Raw genomic sequence first — 23,585 nt, forward strand, 5'->3', positions numbered from 1 at the left:
ATTGGAACTACGTTTGTATGAAGCGAGTGACGGAGAGACCCCTCTTTTGTGATCAAAGGCTTTTATTATCTCTTTATTCATATAAAAGCAAATACGTAGTAACTGATTTAGTTAAGTATTTAGCGTTTTAAAATAATGTAGGTTAAGGGCAAAATTAGTACCTATTCAAAATGATGAGCCTTTAATTCCAATATTGTAAAGATAAACACAAACCAATTTAAAGATCAAAGATGATTTTTTTTTACTGAACTGAAACTGACTGGCTGCTATGATGATGTAGCCTAAAGGTTGAATACACCTGCCTAGATGATGGCTATATTAACTCTCGTTTTGAAGATCACAATATTGTAAGTAGTTAGCGAAGAAAACGGAAGCCAGTGTAGGTGCATATTAGAAACAAAGCGAATTTCTTCCTACGAGTCCATGAATTTCGACTACGTAAGGCTCTTGATTGATGGTTTTTTCACATTAAGATTCTTAGAAGCAATATATTATAATAATTTATATTATTTACATTAAAATTACTTATCAATTAAAATCACTCACTGTCCAATATCATAATTTAAGCATGTAAAACCACGTAACACTATTTTAATAATATAATAATTGTTTATTAAAGTCACCACTAATTCGAAAGTACATTTTCGTTTTCCTTGTCGACCCTAGGGTCTTGGGACCCAGGTCGTTGCCATAATCACGTATGGGAATGGCCCAACGAACCATGGCTATGATGGTGGTTAGCAGCTAGGTGGTGGAAGTATGGGGCGTAAGGTCCAGGGCCCGTGAAGGGGTAGGGGACCCCGTGGGAGTAGAGCAGGCCCCCTGGATAGGGGCCTGAAGGGAAGGCCCCCGCTGGAGGCGGCGGCACGGTCGGGCTGTTTACATCCATCCCTGGATTCTGCTTTTTCCACTTCGTTCGACGGTTTTGGAACCAGATTTTAACCTGGACAAGAAAAATCTGAATTAATTTCGATATAGGCTTATTATGAAAAGGGCAACCGCCAAGTTTCTTGCTGGTTCTTGTAGTACTAACATAGGTTAAGTGATGTTTGTCATACTAACACAATTATGGGTTTAAGGCCTGAAATAAAAGTTTACCTATTTATTTATTAATTTTTATTCAATCTTCTTGGTGAACCAGTGGTAGATGGTTAAACAATTCTTTATTGTTTGTTATTTTATTCTATGGTTCTGTACTTCTTCCAATCCAATTGGCATTAGCTATAGGATAGCTATTTTTATCCCGGGAAAAGAGAATCAAAGAGTTTTTCCACACGGACAATTTACGGGAGCCATAAATACTAAATGCACCTAACGCTAGTTGGGTAGTTCAAAAGTTCTAAGTTAAAAAATACACTCGAAAGTCTGATGGCTTAATTACTTATCCCAAATACCTTATGCCCGCGACTTCGTCCGCGTGGACAATACACATATCGAACCCCCATTTTATCCCCTTACGGGTTGAATTTTCAAAAATCCCTCAGCGTATGTCTATGTCATACATATAATAGCTATCTGCATGCTAAATTTGAGCCAGATCCGTTCAGTGGTTTGAGCTGTGCGTTTATGGATCAGTCAGTAAATCAGTCACCTTTTCATTTTAGGTACCTATATTTTGTTTAGATAAAAAATATTATGAAGTATAACTAACCTGAGTTTCCGTTAAACTAAGACTCAGCGCCAAATTAAGCCTTTCACAAACAGAAAGATATCTAGTAGTCTTGAACTTATTCTCCAAAGACACCAGCTGTTCGTAAGTAAACGCAGTTCGTGCTCTTCTGGGTTTCGTGCCCCCTTTGGAGTCCCTAGAGGACCCGTTCTTCTTTTTGGAGCCAGAACTGGTTGGGCTCTTGGGGTCACCGTTTTCGTCGAGGTCTGATTGGGTGAGGATATCGTCATCCATGTTGGAAGTTTGGTCGTCTGTTTCCACATCGTCCGCTTCTAGGTCCGAGTGTTGGAGGTGGTCTTTTACTGTAAAAGAAAAGCAGTTTTTACTTCTTTACATTTAAAGTACTTAGAGTGTAATAGCTACTCTTAATTTTTAGAGTTCCGTACCCGAAGGGTGCCACTGCCAACGGCACCCTATTACTAAGACTCTACTGTTCGTCCGTCCGTCCGTCTGTCTGTCAGTGGGCTGAATCTCGTGAACCGTAATAGGTAGAGATGGTAGAGGTTTGAAATTTTCACAGAATGTCCTATTTCCGCTATAACAACAAATAATAAAGATAGATAGATACTAAAACTTTATTGCACATAAAACATGAAATAACCAAGAATAATAAACAATATGAATTAACAATAAATGAAAACAATAACATGAAATAACAATAACAAGTGTAAATTAAAAATTTATAACACCCCCGACGATCTGAAGTATCTGAGTTTTCCAAAACATCATTTTCAAATAAATAATTATGTATCTAGGCAACGTCCATCTTGACAGCTTGACATTTGTCAATTGACATAATATTATGAACCTAACGGTTATCTAACCTTCTTTTCTACAAGAAAACTAGAAAAGAGCTGATAACTTTTAAACGGCTGAACCAATTTTTTTGGATTATAGCTAAGAACACTCTCGATCAAGCCACCTTTCAAACAAAAAAAACTAAATTTAAATCGGTTCATTCGTTTAGGCGCTACGATGCCACAGACAGATACACAGATACACAGATACACAGACACACAGATACACAGATACACACGTCAAACTTATAACACCCCTCTTTTTGGGTCGGGGGTTAAAAAATAAACTAAAGATTTCAAAATGGCTACCACGAAAATCTATACTTCCATACTAATATTATAAATGCGAAAGTTTGTCTGTCTGTCTGTCTGCTACGTTTTCACGGCCCAACCGCTAAACCGATTTTATTGTGGGATACATCCCGGGGAAGGACATAGGCTACTTTTTATCCCGGAAAATCAAAGAGTTCCTACAGGATTTAAAAAAATCGAAAACCAAGCGGGCGAAGCCGTGGGTATCCCCTAGTTAAAAATAAAATAAAAAGTGTTATTTCTTGTACCTATGCCTAAATGTAAATGATACTTTGAACTGAGCGATAATAAGTAGGTAGGTATTTGGATACACGTATTAAAACTATTATAATACAAATATCCTATAAATTACATACATTATAATTAAATACATTACGTAATAATAAATTTAGGGAATTAAAACTGCTCCTAAAACGCCATCAAATTCATATAATAAGATCTAAAGTAAACGAAAACGGCGCCTATAATTTAAATATGAAGTTATAATATAAAGCCAGTGAAAATGATTGCCACAGACTACATGTTATGACAGATACGAGTGTCTAAAGATGCTGTCTTATTGACAAAGAGCCAGCGGGTGCCAAAGCTTCGATATTTTATAAAAGCTGATAGTTTTTTCTGCCCCCAACACAGGGAGGAACGATCAGCGACTACGAGGTTTTTATCGTGGTGGCTTTGGGAGATAACAGGTAACGAAGCTGTAAAAAAATCTTATGTTAAAGTATAAAATCTAATCCTAATCTTAATAATATTATAAATGTGACAGTGTGGTTGTTTGGATGTTTGTTACTCAATCACACAAAAACTACTGGACGGATTTGGCTGGGAATGGAGATAGATTATACCCTGGATTAACAAATGGGCTATTTTTTATCCCGGAAAATCAAAGATTTCCCGCGGAATTTTGAAAAACGTAAATCCACGCGGACGAAGTCGCGGGCATCAGCTAGTTTCTTTATGTTTTCTTCGTAATAGGACCTATTCATAAATCACGTCATGCATTACCACACACTTAGTATCGTGGCAACCCCCTGCCAGACACCCTTAAACTTTAAAACTTCTAGGGTCTCTGGCTTGGGGTTCGTCTTCTATTTATTCATAATTTTAAATTTTGCTTTAGACCGCTTTAATTCTGTAGGTGGTGATTAAATTAATGACATTTTATCGCTATTCCACTGCGATTCGGCCATTCCGCCGTCCCAACTAAACACCGGGACAATTCCGCTAATATTTATACATCCTGTCGGCCATTAGAACGTGTATTTCACTAATTTCACTAAACACAATAAAACACTCGTAAATTATATTTTAATGTTTCCGGACATTTAAATTTTGTTGCCAATGTTGCCGTGTTAAAAATTAATAGCCCTAAAACCATTTTGCAGTGGCAACACTTGTAGATTGAGAGGGAAACGGAAATGATCGTTATATCATTCTGAAAATGTTTCTAATAAACGTGGCGATTCTAAATAAAAATATAACTGAAAAACATTAAGCAACACGCCTCTGAGAAGACTTGAAAACAGCAGGGCTGCGGTTGGGCTCTTATATACTGCACTTTGACTTTGCTCAGACTTAAAGCACTGTTAAAACGAGACAGCATTATATATATATATATTAAATTTGTCTGTTTTTAAAGGATACTTAAAAGTCTGAGCAAAGTGCGTTCTATAGTTCAAAGAGCTCTTATCCACTGAAACGGAGATTTAGTTGACCAATCAGATTATTGAAAGATGATCTGACAAAAATCTAATTGGTCGAATAAGCACATCCCCGCTCCTTTCCACTCCAGCCCTCTTCGTTCTCCTTCAAAATAGTTAAAGTTTTGCGACCGCAGTTGTTTAATATTGTTGGTTAGAAGATGCCTAAGACGGTGCCTTCTAGCCGATAGAGAAAATGCACTGTAGTTGTCTAGCTTAGGTTATAGGTTTTCTGTACACATCCAACGTGGAGCGAAAGCAATTAAAAAAAATCACACTGATAAATTATATGACGAACCACAATGCAATGCAACACATAATAGGTATATCTTTCTTTATCGTCTTTATTTCATTTTCTGCACGGAACATTGTGGAAAAGGTCTCCCACTTTGCATCGTATCCCTTATTGCTGAGGGTCGTGTCGTGACCCCTTTCGTATTTACCTTATTTATATAATGGTAGGAGTTTTCTTGGTATAATACCTACCTAATGCATTCCCAGATTCTAGCAATACTGTTAGACCTACCAATTAAAGCTAAGCATTAATAAGATGGGATTTATAGTTTTGACCCAGTGGTTCAGTACTTTAGCATAATTTAGGATTGCACTCTCCTTCTTCTTCTTTTTGGGCTGATTACAGAATCAACCCAATCAGTGAGTGTAATGATTACACACACTGATTGGGCTGATTGCACACTTAAACGTTTCCGTCTGTTGTGCGTCTTGAGTCTCGACCAGCGTTGCCAGAATGTTACTTTTGTAACATTTTACGTTACTTTTGACCCCCTCATGTTTCCTCCATGTTACACGACTCAAAATGTTACTTTACGTTACTTTTAGGACTTCATAAAAATATTCAAATTTTTCCCAGCAAACCAAAAATAATCGTGAAACGGAACGCATCCAAAACAGTTTTTGTTTGTCGTAATTGACCCATTTGTTAGTTTATTTCACTTTCTCTAAGTTATTGGTCTAAGTTCACTTTGTTTTGTAATTATACTCTGTGATTAAAAAAGTGTTTTGTTTGTTTTTCTCTGTGACTGAACTTTGTTTTGGATAATAAAGTTATTCGTTGCGGGGTAGTGATATTGTAGTTATGTATCTAAGTACAAAAAAAAAATTGTATCTTTATTTCGTCAAAATTCGAAAGTGATTGGTTTGTTCGTTATCCTTATCGACTGTGTATATGTGTTGCTAACACTACTTGCTTGGTAAGTAAATGTTGTATACAATGTAGTTTTAAGTAAATAGGTAAGTAGTTAACTAATTAGGGAATCAGTAATGCAAAAACAAAGTCATAATATTTGCAACTGAAAGCAGTTCGTTTTTGTATTGACTGTCATCTTATTATTAAGTCACATTAGTTTCCAGAAGTTCATTTAGCTATTTACTACTTAGTTATTGTTGTAGGTAACTTCGGTTTTCTTTACAGGAATGAGAGTGAGCTGAGTAGATACCAGCCGGCGTAACTTAAAATTTGAGTTTTGCTATCGAATCTATCGATCTATTTGCTGAGACCAAGGTAAGTTAGGTACCTACCTAGTATTGTTCAGTTAACAAAACGAATTTGAAATTCCCGCGTAATTTTCTTCACTGCGTACCTACCTAGTGCGTTTTTTTTTATTCTCTCGTCTGGCTTTTTATTAGCCAACGACAAGTTTGTAGATATTTTCAAGTTAGGGAAACTATATAGTTACCTAAGTAAGGACTTCGTCTGTGCCGGCGCTCGCCGACATACGCACGGCGCCCCTTTAGAGCGCTTCCCAGTTAGTTCCAGCATGGTTCTAGCACCAAAAACGCCAGTGAAACACAAAAACCAGCCACTTTAAACAAAAAAAAAAACGCTCCAAAAAGGCACCACACGCGCGCCATGAAACGCTACACAGACAAAGTCCACCTAGCGCGTAGCCCTCAAACTCAAACAGTCCTGTGTTGCCAGATCGCCCGATATAAGACGATTTTAATCTTTTTAACCCCCGATCCAAAAAGAGGGGTGTTATAAGTTTGACGTGTGTATCTGTGTATCTGTCTATGGCATCGTAGCTCTCAAACTAATGAACCGATTTTAATTTAGTTTTTTTGTTTGAAAGGTGGCTTGATGGAGAGTGTTCTTAGCTATAATCAAAGAAAATCGGTTCAGCCGTTTGAAAGTTATCAGCTCTTTTCTAGATAATGTAACCTTCACTTGTTGGGGTGATATAAATTTTTAATTTACACTTGTAATAAAAATTGATTACCTAACAAAATAAGTTATAGCTATTCAAAGACATTTTTAGATCCGTTGGTATATTATTATTTTACATATTGATTTGTTTTTCTTTTTCAGGATCAGCAGTCAATTTATTCAATCAACAATTATTATTACGATTCTTTTTAAGCTTAACTAATGGGACAAGAAAACTGTTTAAATTTTTGTATAATAAAGTGCCATATTAACCTGTGTACCTTATTACTTTTATTTTCCACGAAAAATAAAGAAATGTTACTTTTCTCGTGAAAATGTTACATTTTGAGATGTCTCGTGTTACAATTGACTATCTGCCACTGGCAACACTGGTCTCGACTCTCCTATCACTTGTGTGCAAGCCTTCTCCCCTCGACAATAGTTGCTTTTTGATGGAAAATTATAAAGTGTAAAATTTATAAGTGTTTTATTTGTGTTCGACGTTTTAAGTACTTCTCCTTGTATTTTATGTTAACCACACTGAATTTCATGTATTAATTATTTTGCTGCGACGGAAACACATAATTTCTCATTTTAAGATGGATTATTTCCGCAACTTATACAGTGCGTTTTTTTTGTAAATTTATATATTTTTTTATATAAACTATTCATCATTACTACGAACAATCATTGCTAACAGTAGGTATATTTTTCCCCCATCTAAGGGACAGTCGGATATATCGCACCAGTTATCAGTTTTCATGAATGTTCATATACAAACTTACAAAAATACAGTTTTATATGTTAGTTAGGTAGGTAGGTATCTTCTAAATCTAACTAGTGACAATTATTTTGCTCAAAATATGCGATTCTCTAGGGGCAGTCAAATGGTACAATTCAGCAAACTATGAACTAGTAATTTGACTATGACGACTAATAGGAAACAATTATTTATAACCAGTAAAATATTCCTACCTTACTATTAGGTAGGTACAAATATACCTTACTATTAGGTAGGTACAAATAGGTATACCTTACCTACTATTAGGTAGATATACTTACCTATGTTGTTTGTTGTTTTGGTAGGTAGGTAATAAAGCGAAATCTTTATTTTTAAACCACCAAACAAAGATCCACACTCATAAATACAAATGTCATGATATTTCAAAAACAGATCATAAGCGATAATTTGAATCTTTATAACACAAAGCAAAACATATTTTCTGACACTTTAGTGTCAATATTCCGTAACTCATAACGTCATAACTACAGAATTATATCAATTAAAAATAAGACTTATGCTTTCAATAATTAAGCTCAAATTAGGTTGTTTAAATAAATCGTTTAAGATTTTTAACTTGGTAAAGTCGGTTGTCCAGATCGCGCTGTACGAATTAGCGCTATAAAATCACAAGCAGATGTTCTGTCGACAGATATATTATAGGTGCGCTTGCGACGCGCGACGCTGACTCAAAATAAATTAAAATACGTCCTGTTAAGATGCGCTTACATGGGCAATTTTCTAAGTATTTGTCAAACTCAAACTCAAAACATTTATTCACAGTAGGTACTATTGTGCTCCTTTTGATGGTCAGAATTATTAGATTTGTAAGATGATATAGTATTGATAATAATTAATTACGTAAACTTAAAACTAAAGCTATGATGGTTCTAAACGCGCCCCGGTCTGAGAAGAGCCCACGACAAACTCAGCCGGGTATTCTTTTTACTATGACCACTTTATAAATTAATTAACTTATTAGAACTATCAAAGCTGTTAAGCAACTCATTTGCAAGCAACACATATGGATACAGCAATGAGTGGAGCAATCTGGAGCAATTATTCCGCATTACATTGCTGAAATTTTCAGGTATCGCTGGGGGTATTGCAGTTTATTGCTTCATGTGGCCGTGACGTCATAATCGACAAAATTTCCAGGAATTCAGCAATTTCAATTGCCCATGTTCCAGTCAACCTGTGGTAGATACACTTGACGATTCGAAAGCACATTGTAAAGCTTATTTTAATAAGTACTATTATATGCCCGCGACTTCATTCGCGTTGACTACGATGTCAACGCCCTATTTTAACTACCTGCGAGTTGAATTTTCAGATATCCTTTCTTAGTGGATGTCTGCATTATAATAGCTACCTTGACTTTCAGCTCGATCCGTCCAGTAATTTGAGCTGTGTGTTGGCAATAGATCAGATAGTCAGTAATTTTTTATTTATTTTTCAAATTAGTTGAAATCAGTCAGTCAGTGAGTCAACCACCATTTCCTTATATATGTATCTAGATGTAGGAATATAATTTAAATCATTTGCCAAGCAATTAGCTTCTACAATTACACTAAAACAACTAAAACCTTCTATTTAATCGGTCTGCGAACAGCTTGTTTTTGCTTGTTGTATTGCATACCATTTGTATCGCCACGACATGGACAGGAAGGCAACAAGACAATAAAGAGGGGTCTCTCCGTCATTCGCTCCATACAAACGTAGTTCGTCTCTCATTGGAATACTAACCAATCATACTCAATGGAATTTTGTAGAAACGTTCCGGGAACTAATATCTATGCCTGCGGTTTTCCAGATTTCCGTTAAAAAATTCGGTTTCAAAGTTACGCAGTCTTAAAATTCACATACAAATCTTGAAGCCCTTGTAATTTTAAAAGTACATATTTTTAGAAAAATGTAAAACACCACAGGCACAAATATTATTTTCTAGAATATGTCTGCAAAATTTCATGAACTTTGGTTGCTTAATATTCGAATGAAAGTGGGACTACGATTGTATGGAGTAGGTAGGTAAGTGACGGAGAGAGCTCTGTTAAGTAAGCTCGCACTGCAAAATTTCACCGCGCGATTTTTTCGAGTGTGTGTGGCTTTCTAGGATTTCCATTTCATTCCTCTAAGTATTTAAGTAAGTATTTAAACACCTACTTAGTAAGTATATTTAATACATTGAAATATTTAGACACGCTTTTCCAAACAAAATAGAAAGGGGGGTTCGCAAAAGTAGTGCCTTTCTCTATACTTATAGCTTTTCCCCATCTTTTCCCCTAAATATAGGTACCGTGGCTATCAAAGCTTGTAGGCCGTGTAAACACCGGTCGGATTTGCAAGTAGGGAGGGAAACCTAAAATAGGTAAGTAGATATACCTACTTATTATATATACTAGACATCGGAATATCTACACTTGAGTCATATACCTACTTACATACGTGTATGTAAAGGAACTATAAGATTTGTATATCTCACAGTAACTTTACCTCTATACTATCTAGATAGGTACTAATAGGTACTTATAAAGAGGTAAAGTTTGTAAGTTTGTTTATAAGGGGTAATCTTTGGAACTACTGAACCGATTTTGAAAATTCTTACACCAGTAGAAAGCTAAGTACATTATTCCTGAGTAACATAGGCTACATTTCATTCTCAAAAAAATTAGAGATCCTTATGAAAATTGTAACTAATAAGCTACCCTTGCGAAGCCGGGGCGGGTCGCTATTATTATTATATAAATGCTATGCTGTAGGTACCTACATGCAAACACAATATCAAAGTCAGGATCAAAAGCTTTTACACAATAATTTTCAGTCTCGAAACACGGTCCGCCCAAATCCCTGCGAGGAAAGGCACTTGTAATCGAGAGGGCTTTATTAATTACAAACTTGAACCGCAAATTCCCCCTTCTATCTATTGACGAGCCATTAAGAACTTTGGAGTACACTAAATAAAGCTAAAAATCCCTTGACACCATTACATCTAGTACAAACTTCGAACCTTACTTTTGGGCGTAAGCGTTCCAACTCCTTTGTTGGATATGCCAACGAATTTTAAACTCTAAAGATATTACTGTAACGGTATATTTTTGTTTGGAATGGATCCGTAAACAAGGACCATCAATTTGTTAAATGAAGAAAATAGAGAAGTGTAATTTGGGTAGAATTCTTGGTCGGGTGATTCCGGGAGAGGGTGTATTCGTGTTCGCAGTTATGTTAAACGATATTGCAAGCGTTTTAGACTTAATTTATTTGTCATGTGTGTGTTTTAAGTGCTAATATTAAACGTGAATTAACGTAACCTATTTACTAACTAGCTAAGTAACGATTTAGCTTGTAGGAATAGGTTGCGATCATTGGACCAGAGCAACGCTTTCCTTGGACCACCACAATAAAATAACAACTGATCACACCACTTGCACATCACTTGGCCGCCAAGGTATTAAAAAAAATGTTTCAATTTTTAAAGTAAGATAACTATGCCAAGTGGGGTATCATAATATGAAAGGACTTTACCTGTACATTCTAAAACAGATTTTCATTTATTTTTATGTAGGTATAATAGTTTTTGAGTTATCGTGCAAAATGCTGGAAAAAATACCCGAGTGCGGAAACCTCAGTGCGCGAGTCTCACTCGCACTTGGCCGGTTTTTTATAACATTTTTGTCATAAAGTAGGTACTTACCTACCTTGTTGCCTTGAATGATCCAATCATGGCAACTTATAAGAAAGTGTTCATTTACTTACTTATCCGTTGTTGTTTAGCCAGATGGAATTGGGGGCCTAAAATTGGTATTTTTAATATTATCAATTTATTTGAACAGTTCGTACCGCGTAGGTACCTAGGATTCTCAAGGAATGTGTCCTCAGTACGATCCTGTGTGTGATAAAAAAGTTTTATTTCTTACGATGGGTAACTAAGTAGGTAGGTACTTAGACTTACAGAAGTTAGTGTGCAAGTCCTTCTCGCACTTGACCAGTATTTTATTATTCACCTAAACTAGCGGCACGCTATGATGGCCGGTTTGACGTTTGTCCGCTCATGAAGTTCCGTATTAATTGATAACGACTTTGAAGGAAATAATTGTATTACTTTATTGACGATAGTGATGTGCAGAGATTCATAAATTTTATCGAATGTAGTTTTAGGTTTAGGACTCAAAATTTATTTATTAAATTGATTTCTTAAATGTATACAAGTGTAGAAAAATCAGTTTGCACCATTTAAGGGGTGAATGTACTTGTGAATATGAACAATTTTTTACCCCCATTTACCACAAAAAAAAATGCTAAAATTATTAGAAGAAGCTTGTGAACATGTGACTAAAGGAGACTGGGAAAAGGTTGTGAATAGAACTGTTAAATTAATAAGGGAAGATTATGAAAGAGATGTGAAAATAGATAATATTATAGAAAACGAACATATAATTATTAATGTATGTGATGATAGCAGTGACGACAGTGAAAATAGTAGTATGGACGAATCTGATTAATTATGGCCTTTTGTGGCACCTTTTTTGGTATCTTTTGTATTCATATGTTTCTTGTGTGCATATAAAGTATGTATATTCATTTTCGTTCAAATATTCAGTTCGTTCAAATAAATTAAATAAACATATACATTTTTGTTTTATTAAACCTATTTAATCAGGTACAAAAACAAAACTTAATTGTTTTTTGTTCGAGAATAAATTGACATTCCACATCACTATTGTAATGTGTCAAACCGGCCATCATAGCGTGCCGCTAGTGTAACGACTCTTTAAGCAAATTATGAATACTAAAAGTCGCTAGCAGTTATCACTGATTGATCATCAAAACTTTCCCCTTTAAAACCTTCCGATTCTTCCTTCAAAACCTTGAATAGTGGGTAAGTAGATAGCGGGTAACTACGGACTACAGAACCCTTCAGGACGCGAGTTCTACTCGCACTTGACCATCTTGCCTTAGCGATGGACAACGAATAGTAATCAAAAGCAAAGCAGGTAGGTATCGAGAATGAAACATGCCAACTCAGAAAATTACCGGTCAATTTCGAAAATTAACGATTTTAACAATTACGTAAAACCCGGGTAAAACTCAACTTTGAAGTGGTGTAAACACGAAATGAAGGGGGTGTTTACACCATAAAGCCGAGCGCAGAGGCGCGTAAACGGGGGCTTAATGCTGCCAGCGCTGACTTTTTAATTACTACCCCGAAATTACGTGAAAACCGCCCCGTGACACCGCCGCGAATTGCAATGGCCTTAAATAGGACACGGCTCAAGTTTGACGCAACATTGTATGGACTAAGGGCCAACGCGTGCCAGACCTTCGTTATTTTATAAAAGCTGAAAGTTTTTCGCATATGGGTAGTCCCCTGCAAAGCGAGAAATATGAAAGATTTTTTTTTGGAAAGTTCTGAACTCAAAAAAAAAACCCTTGCAACGCCGAGGCGGGTCGCAAGTTAGGTAGGTAAAAAAGAGTAGGTATATGTAAAAAAATTGCAAAGTGTCAACTCGGCCATTCGGACGAGATCCTTTCGGTCAAGATGAAAATCATTTTAGCCCCACCAAGCTGAATTCATTAAACTTTCTTTTTAGTAAGAGTAGATACATTTATAGTAGGTACCTACTTATAACTATTTGGTTCTTAGTTTCTGCTGATTCTCTTAACTAGCTACACAAATTACGTGCTAATGACACGGCACTTAGCGTGACTTAGCCGCCGCCGCGCCGCCGGGGCAACGATCTGCGTTGCGAATCAGAGAGTGCGGAAAAAATTACGATTTCCGTAAGATTAGTATGAGATTTCGCATCTCACAAACTTTGGTAGAATTTATTTATTTTTATTTTATTTTTCATGTACCAAAGTTGTAATAAATAAATTAAGCTATGTACATAAGAAATGCTTATCTCTAAACAGAGATTTCTTCCAGCTTCCCGTTGCAGGTTGTGAGTAAGGTGCATTAATACGTGGAATAGGTCCTATGGTACTAGAATTATAAAATGATTAATACAAGTACTACACAATAATACATAAATATCTTACAATAAATCCCAACCAAATAAATAATAATCGTCGAAACACAATAACCCCAGAGCAAAATGGACTTAAATTATCTTGATTTAAAGTCGAAAAGTAAATATCACCGATTTTAATTTCGCAAGGTATCCGCTTGGAGCGCCTGTTGTAGAGATGGGACGAACTATGAATTTGAAATTTGAATCATTTAATAACCTGGCCAAGTGCGAGTCAGACTCACACACCAAGGGCTCTGTTACATGGTATGGTAGGTATATAACACAAATGTTCTTTGATGATTCGCCGTGGTGACAAAAAAATACAAAGTCTGTGAAAATTTCAACGCTTTACCAATTACGGTTTATGAGATATAGCCCACTGACAGACAGATTGACGGGCGGACAGCGGAGGCCTAGTAGGTAATAGGGTCCTTTTGGCATCCTTCAAGCACGAAACCCTAAAAAGTAAAATGCTCGTGAATTGAGTTTGAAAACTCATTTAAGGTTCATTTTACTTTAACGCCAAAATATTTTAACGTATTCGAATTCTATAAACATTCATTCGGTGCGACGTAAAATCTCATACTAACCCCTATAGTACCTACTAAATAGATGCTACAAAAATATCAACGTTGGAGAGATATCTTGTACTAGCCCCTACAGTACTAAATAGGCCCACAAAAAGTGGCACCACGAAAAAAGCTCGCGATTTTTTATGCGGTCGTTTCTAAAAATATTTGCGAGTTGCGAAATTCGATAAATATCTGCATCTAGGTAAACGTTCGCTAGATCTTTACAATATTTAACGTAACTTTTTCGCAATTCTTTGTGGAAAAGTACTGAGGAAAACGCGCGCTGGTGGAAAAAAAGGTGATTTGATTTTGTGGTACCTATTTAGTTTAGATATCGAATATTAATACAATAGAGAATATATACCTACTGTGAACTCTAACAATTAGCACACTTAATATTATAAAGGAGAAAGTTTGTATGTGTGTGTGTGTGTGTGTGTGTGTATGTTTGTTACTCCTTCACGCAAAAACTACTGGACGGATTGGGCTGAAATTTAAAATGGAGATAGATTATACCCTGGATTAGCACATAGGCTACCTTTTATCCCGGAAAATCAAACAGTTCCCACGGGATCTTTAAAAACCTAAATCCACGCGGACGAAGTCGCGGGCATCCTCTAGTAATTTATAAAACTTTAAGGGTGTCTGGCAGGGAGTTGCTACGATAATTAGGTAAGTACCTAGTAAGGGTCTGGCAATGCATGACGTGATTCCGAAGAAAATACCAATAAAATAATAGATTTTTAAATACTTTGACGAAAGATTTTATACGTCTTTGTGACCTGTTATCTGCCAAAGCCACCATTATCCAAACTTCATAGCCGCTGATCATTTCTCAATGTGTTGGGGTTGGACCTACCAGAGCCACATGGTCACACTAGTGACCCAGCTCTTTAAACGAGAAATAAAAAAATAAAAAAAATGTGTTGGGGACAACGCGCAAAGAAACTTTTAGCTTTTATAAAATAACGAGGGTCTAGCTTTTCCGGGCTCTTAGTCCATTATGTAATACGTCCGCGTATAGCGAAAAGTCACTAAGTTCAAAAATGACGATTTTTTTATTAATGTCATGCCCTGGTTAATAAGACAGACAAAAATTTGCACGTAGCACTTAGTACCTATACATGTTCTTAGGTTTATCAAATCTTATCTAAAGTCAATCCCTCATAATATTATATGGATGACTCCCTATCATATCATAAAATATGTAAAACAAATCGAATTTACGGACTCCAAAACCCCTTGTCCAAGCGAACTAAAGCGAAGTAAAGCCGCCTCGCGCCTAAAGGCCCGAAAAATAAGCCAACATGGACCGTGAACGAACGAAATTTATGTCCGTTTGACCCCCGAAACGCCTTATTCACCTTTTATTTTTATTTGAGTGAGCAAGGAACAAATCTTAGCGCAAAAGGGATAGTAAAATAATCGTTAGATTCGTTTAGACGAGTCTAATTTCACGGATTGGTGCCCAAAGGGACGGCGGCTAAGGGTTGGGCGCTCTCTGTCTAACTTATGGGGGAATTTGGTGTTTTCTCGCTCTAGTGGGGACCAATGGTGTATAGTGAAGTTAGTGTACGTATTTGCAGGCTTTAATTTTACAGGTTTGAAAGGATTTTTTTGAGTTGTGATTGAAGAAAAAGAAAGAAAGAAAGAATATTAATTAACCCCCGACCCAAAAAGAGGGGTGTTATAAGTTTGACGTGTGTATCTGTGTATCAGTGTATCTGTGTATCAGTGTATCTGTGTATCTATCTGTGACATCGTAGCTCCTAAACTAATGAACCAATTTTAATTTAGTTTTTTTTTGTTTGAAAGGTGGCTTGATCGAGAATGTTCATAATCCAAGAAGATCGGTTCAGCCGTTTAAAAGTTATCAGCTCTTTTCTAGTTACTGTAACCTTCACTTGTCGGGGGTGTTGTAAATTTTTAATTTCCACTTGTTTATTGGACTGGACTGTTTCAAAAAAATCAGGGCCTAGCATAAAAGTTTGACGGCTGTGTATTCTAGTACCTATACTTATCTAGTGTTGAAATTTTCAGAGTGGGTACCATTTGTACTTATTTCTATTGCGGCTACAACAACTACTTTTAGGGACTACCTTCCTAGGTATATATATTTGATTTAATATAATATAATATGTAGATTTGATATAATATAAGAAAGATTTAAGGAGTGAAATGACCTTTGAAAAAAACTATTTTCAAGATCCTTAAAGTAAGATTCGATAGTCAAATAAGGTGGAAACAATGACATGATAAAGTATCCCATAATACATCAAGTGCCTTCTTATCGGGCATCTTAATAGACGGCCATTTTGAATTTAGTGCTACCTACAGACATTTTGCTGCTATCGGACATAGAAATGGAGGAATTGAAAATTGATAAGTTTGTTTGAAGTATGAACGTCTTTCGGGGTCTATTTTTCTTGCCACGTAATCAGAAGTTCGTTCAGGCAAGATATGGATTGGTAGGAACTAGGAAGACTTCTTGGCAAGCGCGCACCAATCTTAACCGCAGGTAGTTAGTTACCTAATAGTTTTCATGAATCGCTGGCCTATCGTCATAACAAGTGTAAATAAAAAATTTATAACACCTCCGACTAGTGAAGGTTACAGTAACTAGAAAAGAGCTGATAACTTTCAAACGGCCGAACTGATTTTCTTGGATTAGGTATTCTTAGCTAAGCCTCGATCAAGTCAAACCACCTTTCAAACAAAAAAAACTAAATTAAAATCGGTTCATTAGTTTAGGAGCTACGATGCCACAGATACACAGATACACACGTCAAACTTATAACACCCCTCTTATTGGGTCGGGGGTTAAAAGTAAACTAACCTAGTAGGATATCAGCTGTTAACTGTTACATGAACTGAAAAGCTGAAAATGGGCGCCATTCTATGAAGCATGCTCGTAGTCAAAAGGTGCGTAGACCCCGCGCCAATATCTACATACCTACCTAGAACCTACACATACCTATAAGAGCCGGTTCCCACTTGTCGTCTGTCGGGCCCGGATTTTAATCGGATGTCCCAGTGGCAGAACATTATATATGAAGCTATTCACACTTGTCGGAAACCGATTTTGTGTCGAAATGTTCTCCCGCTGGAACATCCGATTAAGATTGGGGTCCGACAGCCGTCAAGTGGGAACGGGCTGTTATATGTGTATCTCACTCACAAGCGTAAGAATTGGTCTTCACTTTTTTTTTATAAAGAATATTAGCCATGTTAAATGACTAATATTCCCCTTCCTCTCCAACTAAGCGTCAGGCTTGTGCTAGGAGTAGTGTACGACAATAGTGCAACGGTTCGGACCTTTCGGTTTTCAGTCCACACTTCACTTCAGTTCAGTTAACACTTTTGGTAGACCGTAATATAATGAACTTGCATACCTGAAGTTTTAGTAACATGCTTGTACCTAAGTAGGTACTTAGTGTATGTTTTGTGTGCCTTTTCAATAAAATAAAATATTAAAATTTATTTTTTTTTTGCCAATTTCCGATCCGACGCTGCGACAACATGCAGCGCAAGTTGACTCAAATCATATTATCATCCATTTCTACTAATATCTAATATCTATACTTGTTATATAAATGAGAAAGTGTGTCTATCTATTTGTCTGACAGCCTGACCACTAGCTTTGACAAAATTTGGTACAGAAATAGCTTACTTTCCGCGAAAGAACATATTATGCTACTTTTTATCCCGGCAAGTTAAACAGTTCCCACGCGATTCTAATAATCTTAATCCACGCAAATGAAGTCGCGGGCATTAACAATCTATAATTGTAGGTATTGTGATTTGTGACAATTTATGTATTCAAGAAAAAATAATGAAAACGCAATTTTTATTGAACAAACAACATCCGGAAGTTGACCGGAAGTTAGTTACAAATCTGTCGACACTCAACAGCTGGCAAGCAGTCGCGAAAGTAAAAATCTATTTGTTAATGTCGTTGTAGAGATCTTAATATTATTAAAAAAATATTTTTGTTCAATCAAATAAAATTATTCATTAGAGAACTTCTTACTAATATTATAAATGCGAATTTTGTCCGTCCGTTAGGATATAATATGGCTACCTACACAATTCATATAAAATATTTATCATCATAATCAGAAAAATTATCATACAATCATTCGAATCCCATTAGTTGATATTGCACTAGTAATAATTAATCCTTAAATAGCTATAATTACGTTCTTTTTAAAGCAAATAATAATTTGTGTCCATTTTGAGCACAAAAAGTTAACTATCTAACTATAAATCATTGTTAGGGTTCCGTGTCTCAAAAGGAAAAACGGAACCCTTATAGGATCCCTTTGTTGTCTGTCTGTCTATCTGGCTGTCTGTCTGTCCGTTTGTCTATCAAGAAAACCTATACGAATTTTTATATAACCTAGGTATATCCACGCAACGAAATTGCGGGCATCAGCTAGTTAATAATCAATCCATTCGGTTATCTGTCGATTGACATTACTTAACAATGTTTTTATATCTGAATAACTTATGGTTTTTGGAAGTAACAACGTTGTTATATAACTAAACGACTGGTTGCAGATAAATTATTATTTTCAGCCATAAGTAGTTACATGTACACACTTACCCAGTTTCTAGCATCTGAAAAAAACTCATTATTATTGAAAAATCCTTTTATTCAATTGTCAATAGATATGTATGACGAAAAAACGAAGGCAGTCTAGAATCGTTTACAAATTGAATGTCCCGCACAAAAGATAAAATTTTATTATTTTATTTAGTGCCAAAACTAGTTATTATTTAAAATCCTTTCATAAAATGACAATATTATTGGCGAAAAACTAAGTAGGTAGGTACTTGTCCAGAAAAGTTTTAAATAATTTAAAATTATTTCAATTATATTGAATGTTCCACACAAGCGACAATTTTATCATTTTATTTTGTGTGGAAAAGTTGCAAAAAAGCAGAGAGATGTCATATTGTTAACTGGAGGCGCAAACCTCATACATCCAGGGTAGTGAAGCGTTGCCACTTGCCATCTAATAGTACAAATGTTTATAATGTAATAATTAAATGTTGTAAATAATACAACGGTTACAACGATGTAAGCTTGGATAGAAAATATTATATAATAGAATTTATATGTCAAAGTTACAATCAAACTCACACTATCACACTAATATTATAAAGGCGAAAGTTTGTGTATATGTGTATGTGTTTATGTTTGTACTCTTTCACACAAAAACTACTGGACGGATTTGGCTGAAATTTAGAGTGAAGATAGATTTTACCCCGGATTAACACATAAGCTAATTTTTATCCCAGAAAATCAAAGAGTTCCCGCGGGATTATAAAAAACGTAAATCCACGCGGACGAAGTTGCGAGCATCAGCTAGTAGAATATATAATAACAGTAAGATAAAGTTCAATAGAATTTGCTTTCTGAACCGGTGGTAGTCTTGACTTGTCATTTAAACGCTATACAGTACACAAGTCGGCCTAACTGAAATAAATGTATTTCATTACCTTTCATTTTTAAATAGACATGACAGTATTTCTATCCTATCGAACGTTTATCTGCTAAAACTAGAAATTAGCTGTATAGTTTTTTTCTGTACCTGTTAATTTTTCTAGTTTTTGTACTTAATTAGCTAGTTTTCCTTTATAAGTAATAAAATAAATTATAATAAAAACAAATATCAGTCTCTACTCTTATTATAATAAGCGTAAGCTTTGATACATGTAATAAAAAAAGCGATACAACATAATTTCACATTTTAAACAACATATTAAACAAACATAATATGAGACAAACACTCTGCGCCAAACAGGACCAATTAAGATTGAGATGGGTTTGTGTTGATTTTGCGAGCTATCACAGCCTCTAGCAACATGTCTACTCTATGCAAAAAATAACCAACTTTCCTAAATGGACGTTCCAAATAAAGGACAACAAAGCAAATATGGCGGAACTGACATTTCAATTCACGAACCGTTTATTAGCTTCTAATAAACTAAACTAAAAATAAACTAAGTTCCGGCACACACGAGCGTAGACGTCGTTTGACTTTCGTCACGTACTTAATAGAGACTTCAAGTTCGACGGACAAGACTACTCCTTCCACTACAAATCTGTCTCCACACCTTTATTTCTATACCAGTAAAGCCTAAAATTACTTTTATGTAACCGCAAAATAACTTTGTAAGACCTGAAAGCTTGTCACGTTATCAATCGATACTACAATGAAGTAATTTGTATAAATTGACTTTCAACTTTGGTCATTATTAAAATAATTGCCTGTTAATGTTTTACGACAGGGAAACCTTGTTAGACCAACTTACAAAAAGGGGGACCTTGAAATTAGAAGTTTTTGTATACTTAGGTATGTTAATTAATTATTTCGCGACGGTACGATCAAATTGGGCTGTTCTAGGAATTGGAAATAATATTATTGTCATGATAATTGTGAAATGAAAGATCTAGGTCTTACTCTATCTGTGGAGTAATGCCTAAGTTAATTTAAATAATAAATTGGATATCAACTAAGTAAAAACATCGTACCTACCTATCTGCCTGTCTACTTATTCTTTAACGTGTAGGATTACCTACACAGTACCTATAAGAAAGCATAATTTTAGGTACTTATTAAGAGGGCTCTCTCCGTCACTCGTTTCATACAATCGTAGTTCCAATTTCATTTGATGATCAAGCAACCAAAGTACATGAAATTTTGCAGACATATTCTAGAAACTAATATCTATGTCTATGGTTTTCCAGATTTCTGTTAAAATATTCGGTTTCAAAGTTACGCGGTCTTAAAAAATTTCATACAAATCTGAGCCCCTGTAATTTTAAAACTACATATTTTTAGAAAAATCTAAAACACCACAGACACATTAGTTTCTAGAATATGTCTGCAAAATTTCATGGACTTAGGTTGCTTAGTATTCAAATGAAATTGGAACTACGATTGTATGAAACAAGTGACGGAGAGAGCCCCTGTTAAAAGTCTAAACAAAATTATGTCTTAATCAGAAATTAAAATCACTACCCGATAGCTAGGTAAGTACCTACTTACTATAAACGCAAAAATGTGTGTTTGTTGGTTTATTGGTTTGTCCTTCAATCACGACGCAACGGAGCAATGTAATTGTAATGTTTTACGATGTAAGACATGAATGCAAATAAATAAAGAATAGAGAAATGTAGAGATCGGCCTGATTTTTTGACGTGACAACGTCTTATAATTCGATAGAGCCGGCTGCACGCACGAAAAAATATGACTCATGCGGCGTTACCTCGCTCTGAGGCGTTCCATGTAAGGCTTGAAGTGCAAGCGAGAGCGCGGAACGAGCGACAAAGAAGCACAATCGGCCTTTGTTGTCACGTTCAACTATCGTCAGTAAACCGACTTTACAGACAACCAATTTTTTTAAGCCTGTAAGTATAATTTATAATACCTATATATTTTTTTTAATCTCGGAAAATCAAAAAGTTCCCACGGGCTTTTTAAAAACCTAAGTCCACGCGGGTAAGCTACGGGCTTCAGCTATTAAACTATACCTACCTAATTTCTTAGCTTTCATATTATTTTAATTCTCTCCAAGAGATTAGAGCCTCAATAGCTCAACGTTTGAGGAGCAGACTGAATACCGAAAAGTCGGCGTTAAACCCCACCCGTTGCACTATTGCCGTACCTACTCCTAGCACAAGCTTTACGCTTAGTTGGAGAGGAAAGGGGAATATTAGTCATAATTAACATGGCTAATAACTTATAGTAAGTAAGTATCTATAAAAAAAACCCGCTTTTCACTCGCATGCAAAAATATCGCAGCGCGAAAGTTCGTGTACATCGCGATACAATTACTTAGGTATTTAGTGATGTCGCAATTCGCACGCGAATGAAGATTCGAACATAACGAATAATAATTAACCCGTTGCCTGCCAACGTCCTATTTTTAGGACACTATCTTTATTCCATTTAAGAATATTAAGGTTACCATGGTTACCTTAATATTAATATTCTTAAATGGAAAAATATTCACCTATAACAATAACACCATGTAAACAAAGATACAATATGTTATTAAATTACCTATAGTAAACAACGTTGTTTAAATTATTTTCATTTTTTTAATGGAATGTATTTATTTGAAATTGACAAAAAATTCTTTACATTACTTTCTTTTGTAATAGATCTTAAATCATAATTTATCAATTAAAATCATCTGCGGTCTTTGATACCCAATCAGGGGTAACTAGCTCCTTAGTACCTACTTATCTACTTCTTTATTGATATCTACTTAGGTATTCGTAAGTAAATAAGTATTATAAAATAAAAAATGCTTGAAGTTATCTTGCATTGTGATCACTGGTTAAATTAAATTTATTGTAAAGTGCTATCACTTTTTTCTAGGTAATAAAATGGAAAGCAAGCTAAATGTAACTTGCCTGTGAAATGTAATTTTAAATCTTTTTAATTATTATTTATTGTTAAAATACACGATAGTGCTAAAACAATATTTTATTAACTTTTATTTAATTAACTATACCTAATTACGTAGATGCATAAAAAATTGCGGGCCCCAATATGTATTTTAATTTTTTCATGGTAAGAAGGTAATTTACACCTGAAGAAAATTTACGATTGGGCACGGAAAATGAGCTACTTACCTAAGTATGCAAAACTCTAATCTGCAAAATATCTGTAATCTGTATTTGCAAACTGAACGAATTAGGGCTTATCTTTAGTAACCTTCGTATCAAAATTAAGTATCTGTGTTCTCAGTCACCGGAAAATTGAAAGTGTGCTTTTAAAGGGACAAAATTTACTTACCGGAATCGCTATCGTCCCTATCGTAATGCGGCCTCCAGTAGGTCTCGTCATATCGCAGCGGCACCTCTGACCGACCGGTAAACTTCGTGGGGTCCAAGATATTTTCCACGGAAAATGCAATCGCGGGTCGGTCGGGGGGCCTCGTGAGCCCCAAGCGCCTCGTCAAGTCCACGGGCGCGGCCTCTTCTACGCCTACAACGTCAACCTCCCCGTTGGCCTCCGATTCCGCCTCGGCCTCTTCCTCCCTTCTGTCCTCTGAGCCTCGCGCCATCGCGAGCATCGTCATAGCTCTTGTTTATTTTAATATATCACATTTCATTCATTTTTATTTCAACTCTATTTTTACAGTCATTTGGTTTTCAGATCCCTTGAATGCTAATTTTAAATTTAAATCGCCTTGATTTTAAGTCTTTATTTTTTATACTTAGGTAATAGTTTATACACAATTAACACTTCACTGCTAATGTTTGTTGCATTACAAAATTTAACGTCAATTATGTCCTATTTATGGGACATTCATTAAACTTATCGCTAGGTGTAATTTTTTTAACAGTTTTGTAGTATTTTTGTTATAGAATAAATAAAGAAGTTTGTCCCGCAAACAATCACCGCTAAATATTCGTCGACGCAGGCGTAATAGCGTGTCGACACGACCGTCGGCACCTAACATCGGAACGTCACGACCGCACTGAAACCGGGAACGAAACGGGCGGGGACTTTCGAAGGGGGCAACCAGCGAGTAGGGGGAGAAGGAAAACTGGCCCGC

At 35.7% G+C, this 23,585-nt stretch overlaps 1 protein-coding gene across 1 annotated transcript; it reads right to left on the reverse strand.

The window, feature by feature from the left end:
* Positions 1-493: 493 nt before the first annotated feature.
* LOC123877904 (homeobox protein slou) lies at positions 494-23,128 on the reverse strand. The gene is made up of 3 exons (XM_045924854.1): positions 22,820-23,128; positions 1,652-1,971; positions 494-943 (listed from the first exon to the last, which is right to left on the reverse strand). The coding sequence occupies exons 1-3, from the start codon at positions 23,103-23,105 to the stop codon at positions 695-697; spliced, it is 855 nt and encodes a 284-aa protein (XP_045780810.1). The 5' UTR covers positions 23,106-23,128; the 3' UTR covers positions 494-694.
* Positions 23,129-23,585: the final 457 nt, after the last annotated feature.

The sequence above is a fragment of the Maniola jurtina genome, chromosome 24, assembly GCF_905333055.1.
Source record: "Maniola jurtina chromosome 24, ilManJurt1.1, whole genome shotgun sequence".
NCBI lineage: Eukaryota > Metazoa > Arthropoda > Insecta > Lepidoptera > Nymphalidae > Maniola > Maniola jurtina.

What these genes read in the sequence shown, in the direction of transcription:
- LOC123877904 (XM_045924854.1), bottom strand. Translation starts at nt 23,105, where the DNA reads ATGACGATGCTCGCGATGGCGCGAGGCTCAGAGGACAGAAGGGAGGAA. An exon ending in TAGGGACGATAGCGATTCCG is followed by an intron (nt 1,972 to 22,819) that starts GTAAGTAAATTT and finishes TTTCTTTTACAG; the next exon opens with TAAAAGACCACCTCCAACAC. An exon ending in TTAGTTTAACGGAAACTCAG is followed by an intron (nt 944 to 1,651) that starts GTTAGTTATACT and finishes TTTCTTGTCCAG; the next exon opens with GTTAAAATCTGGTTCCAAAA.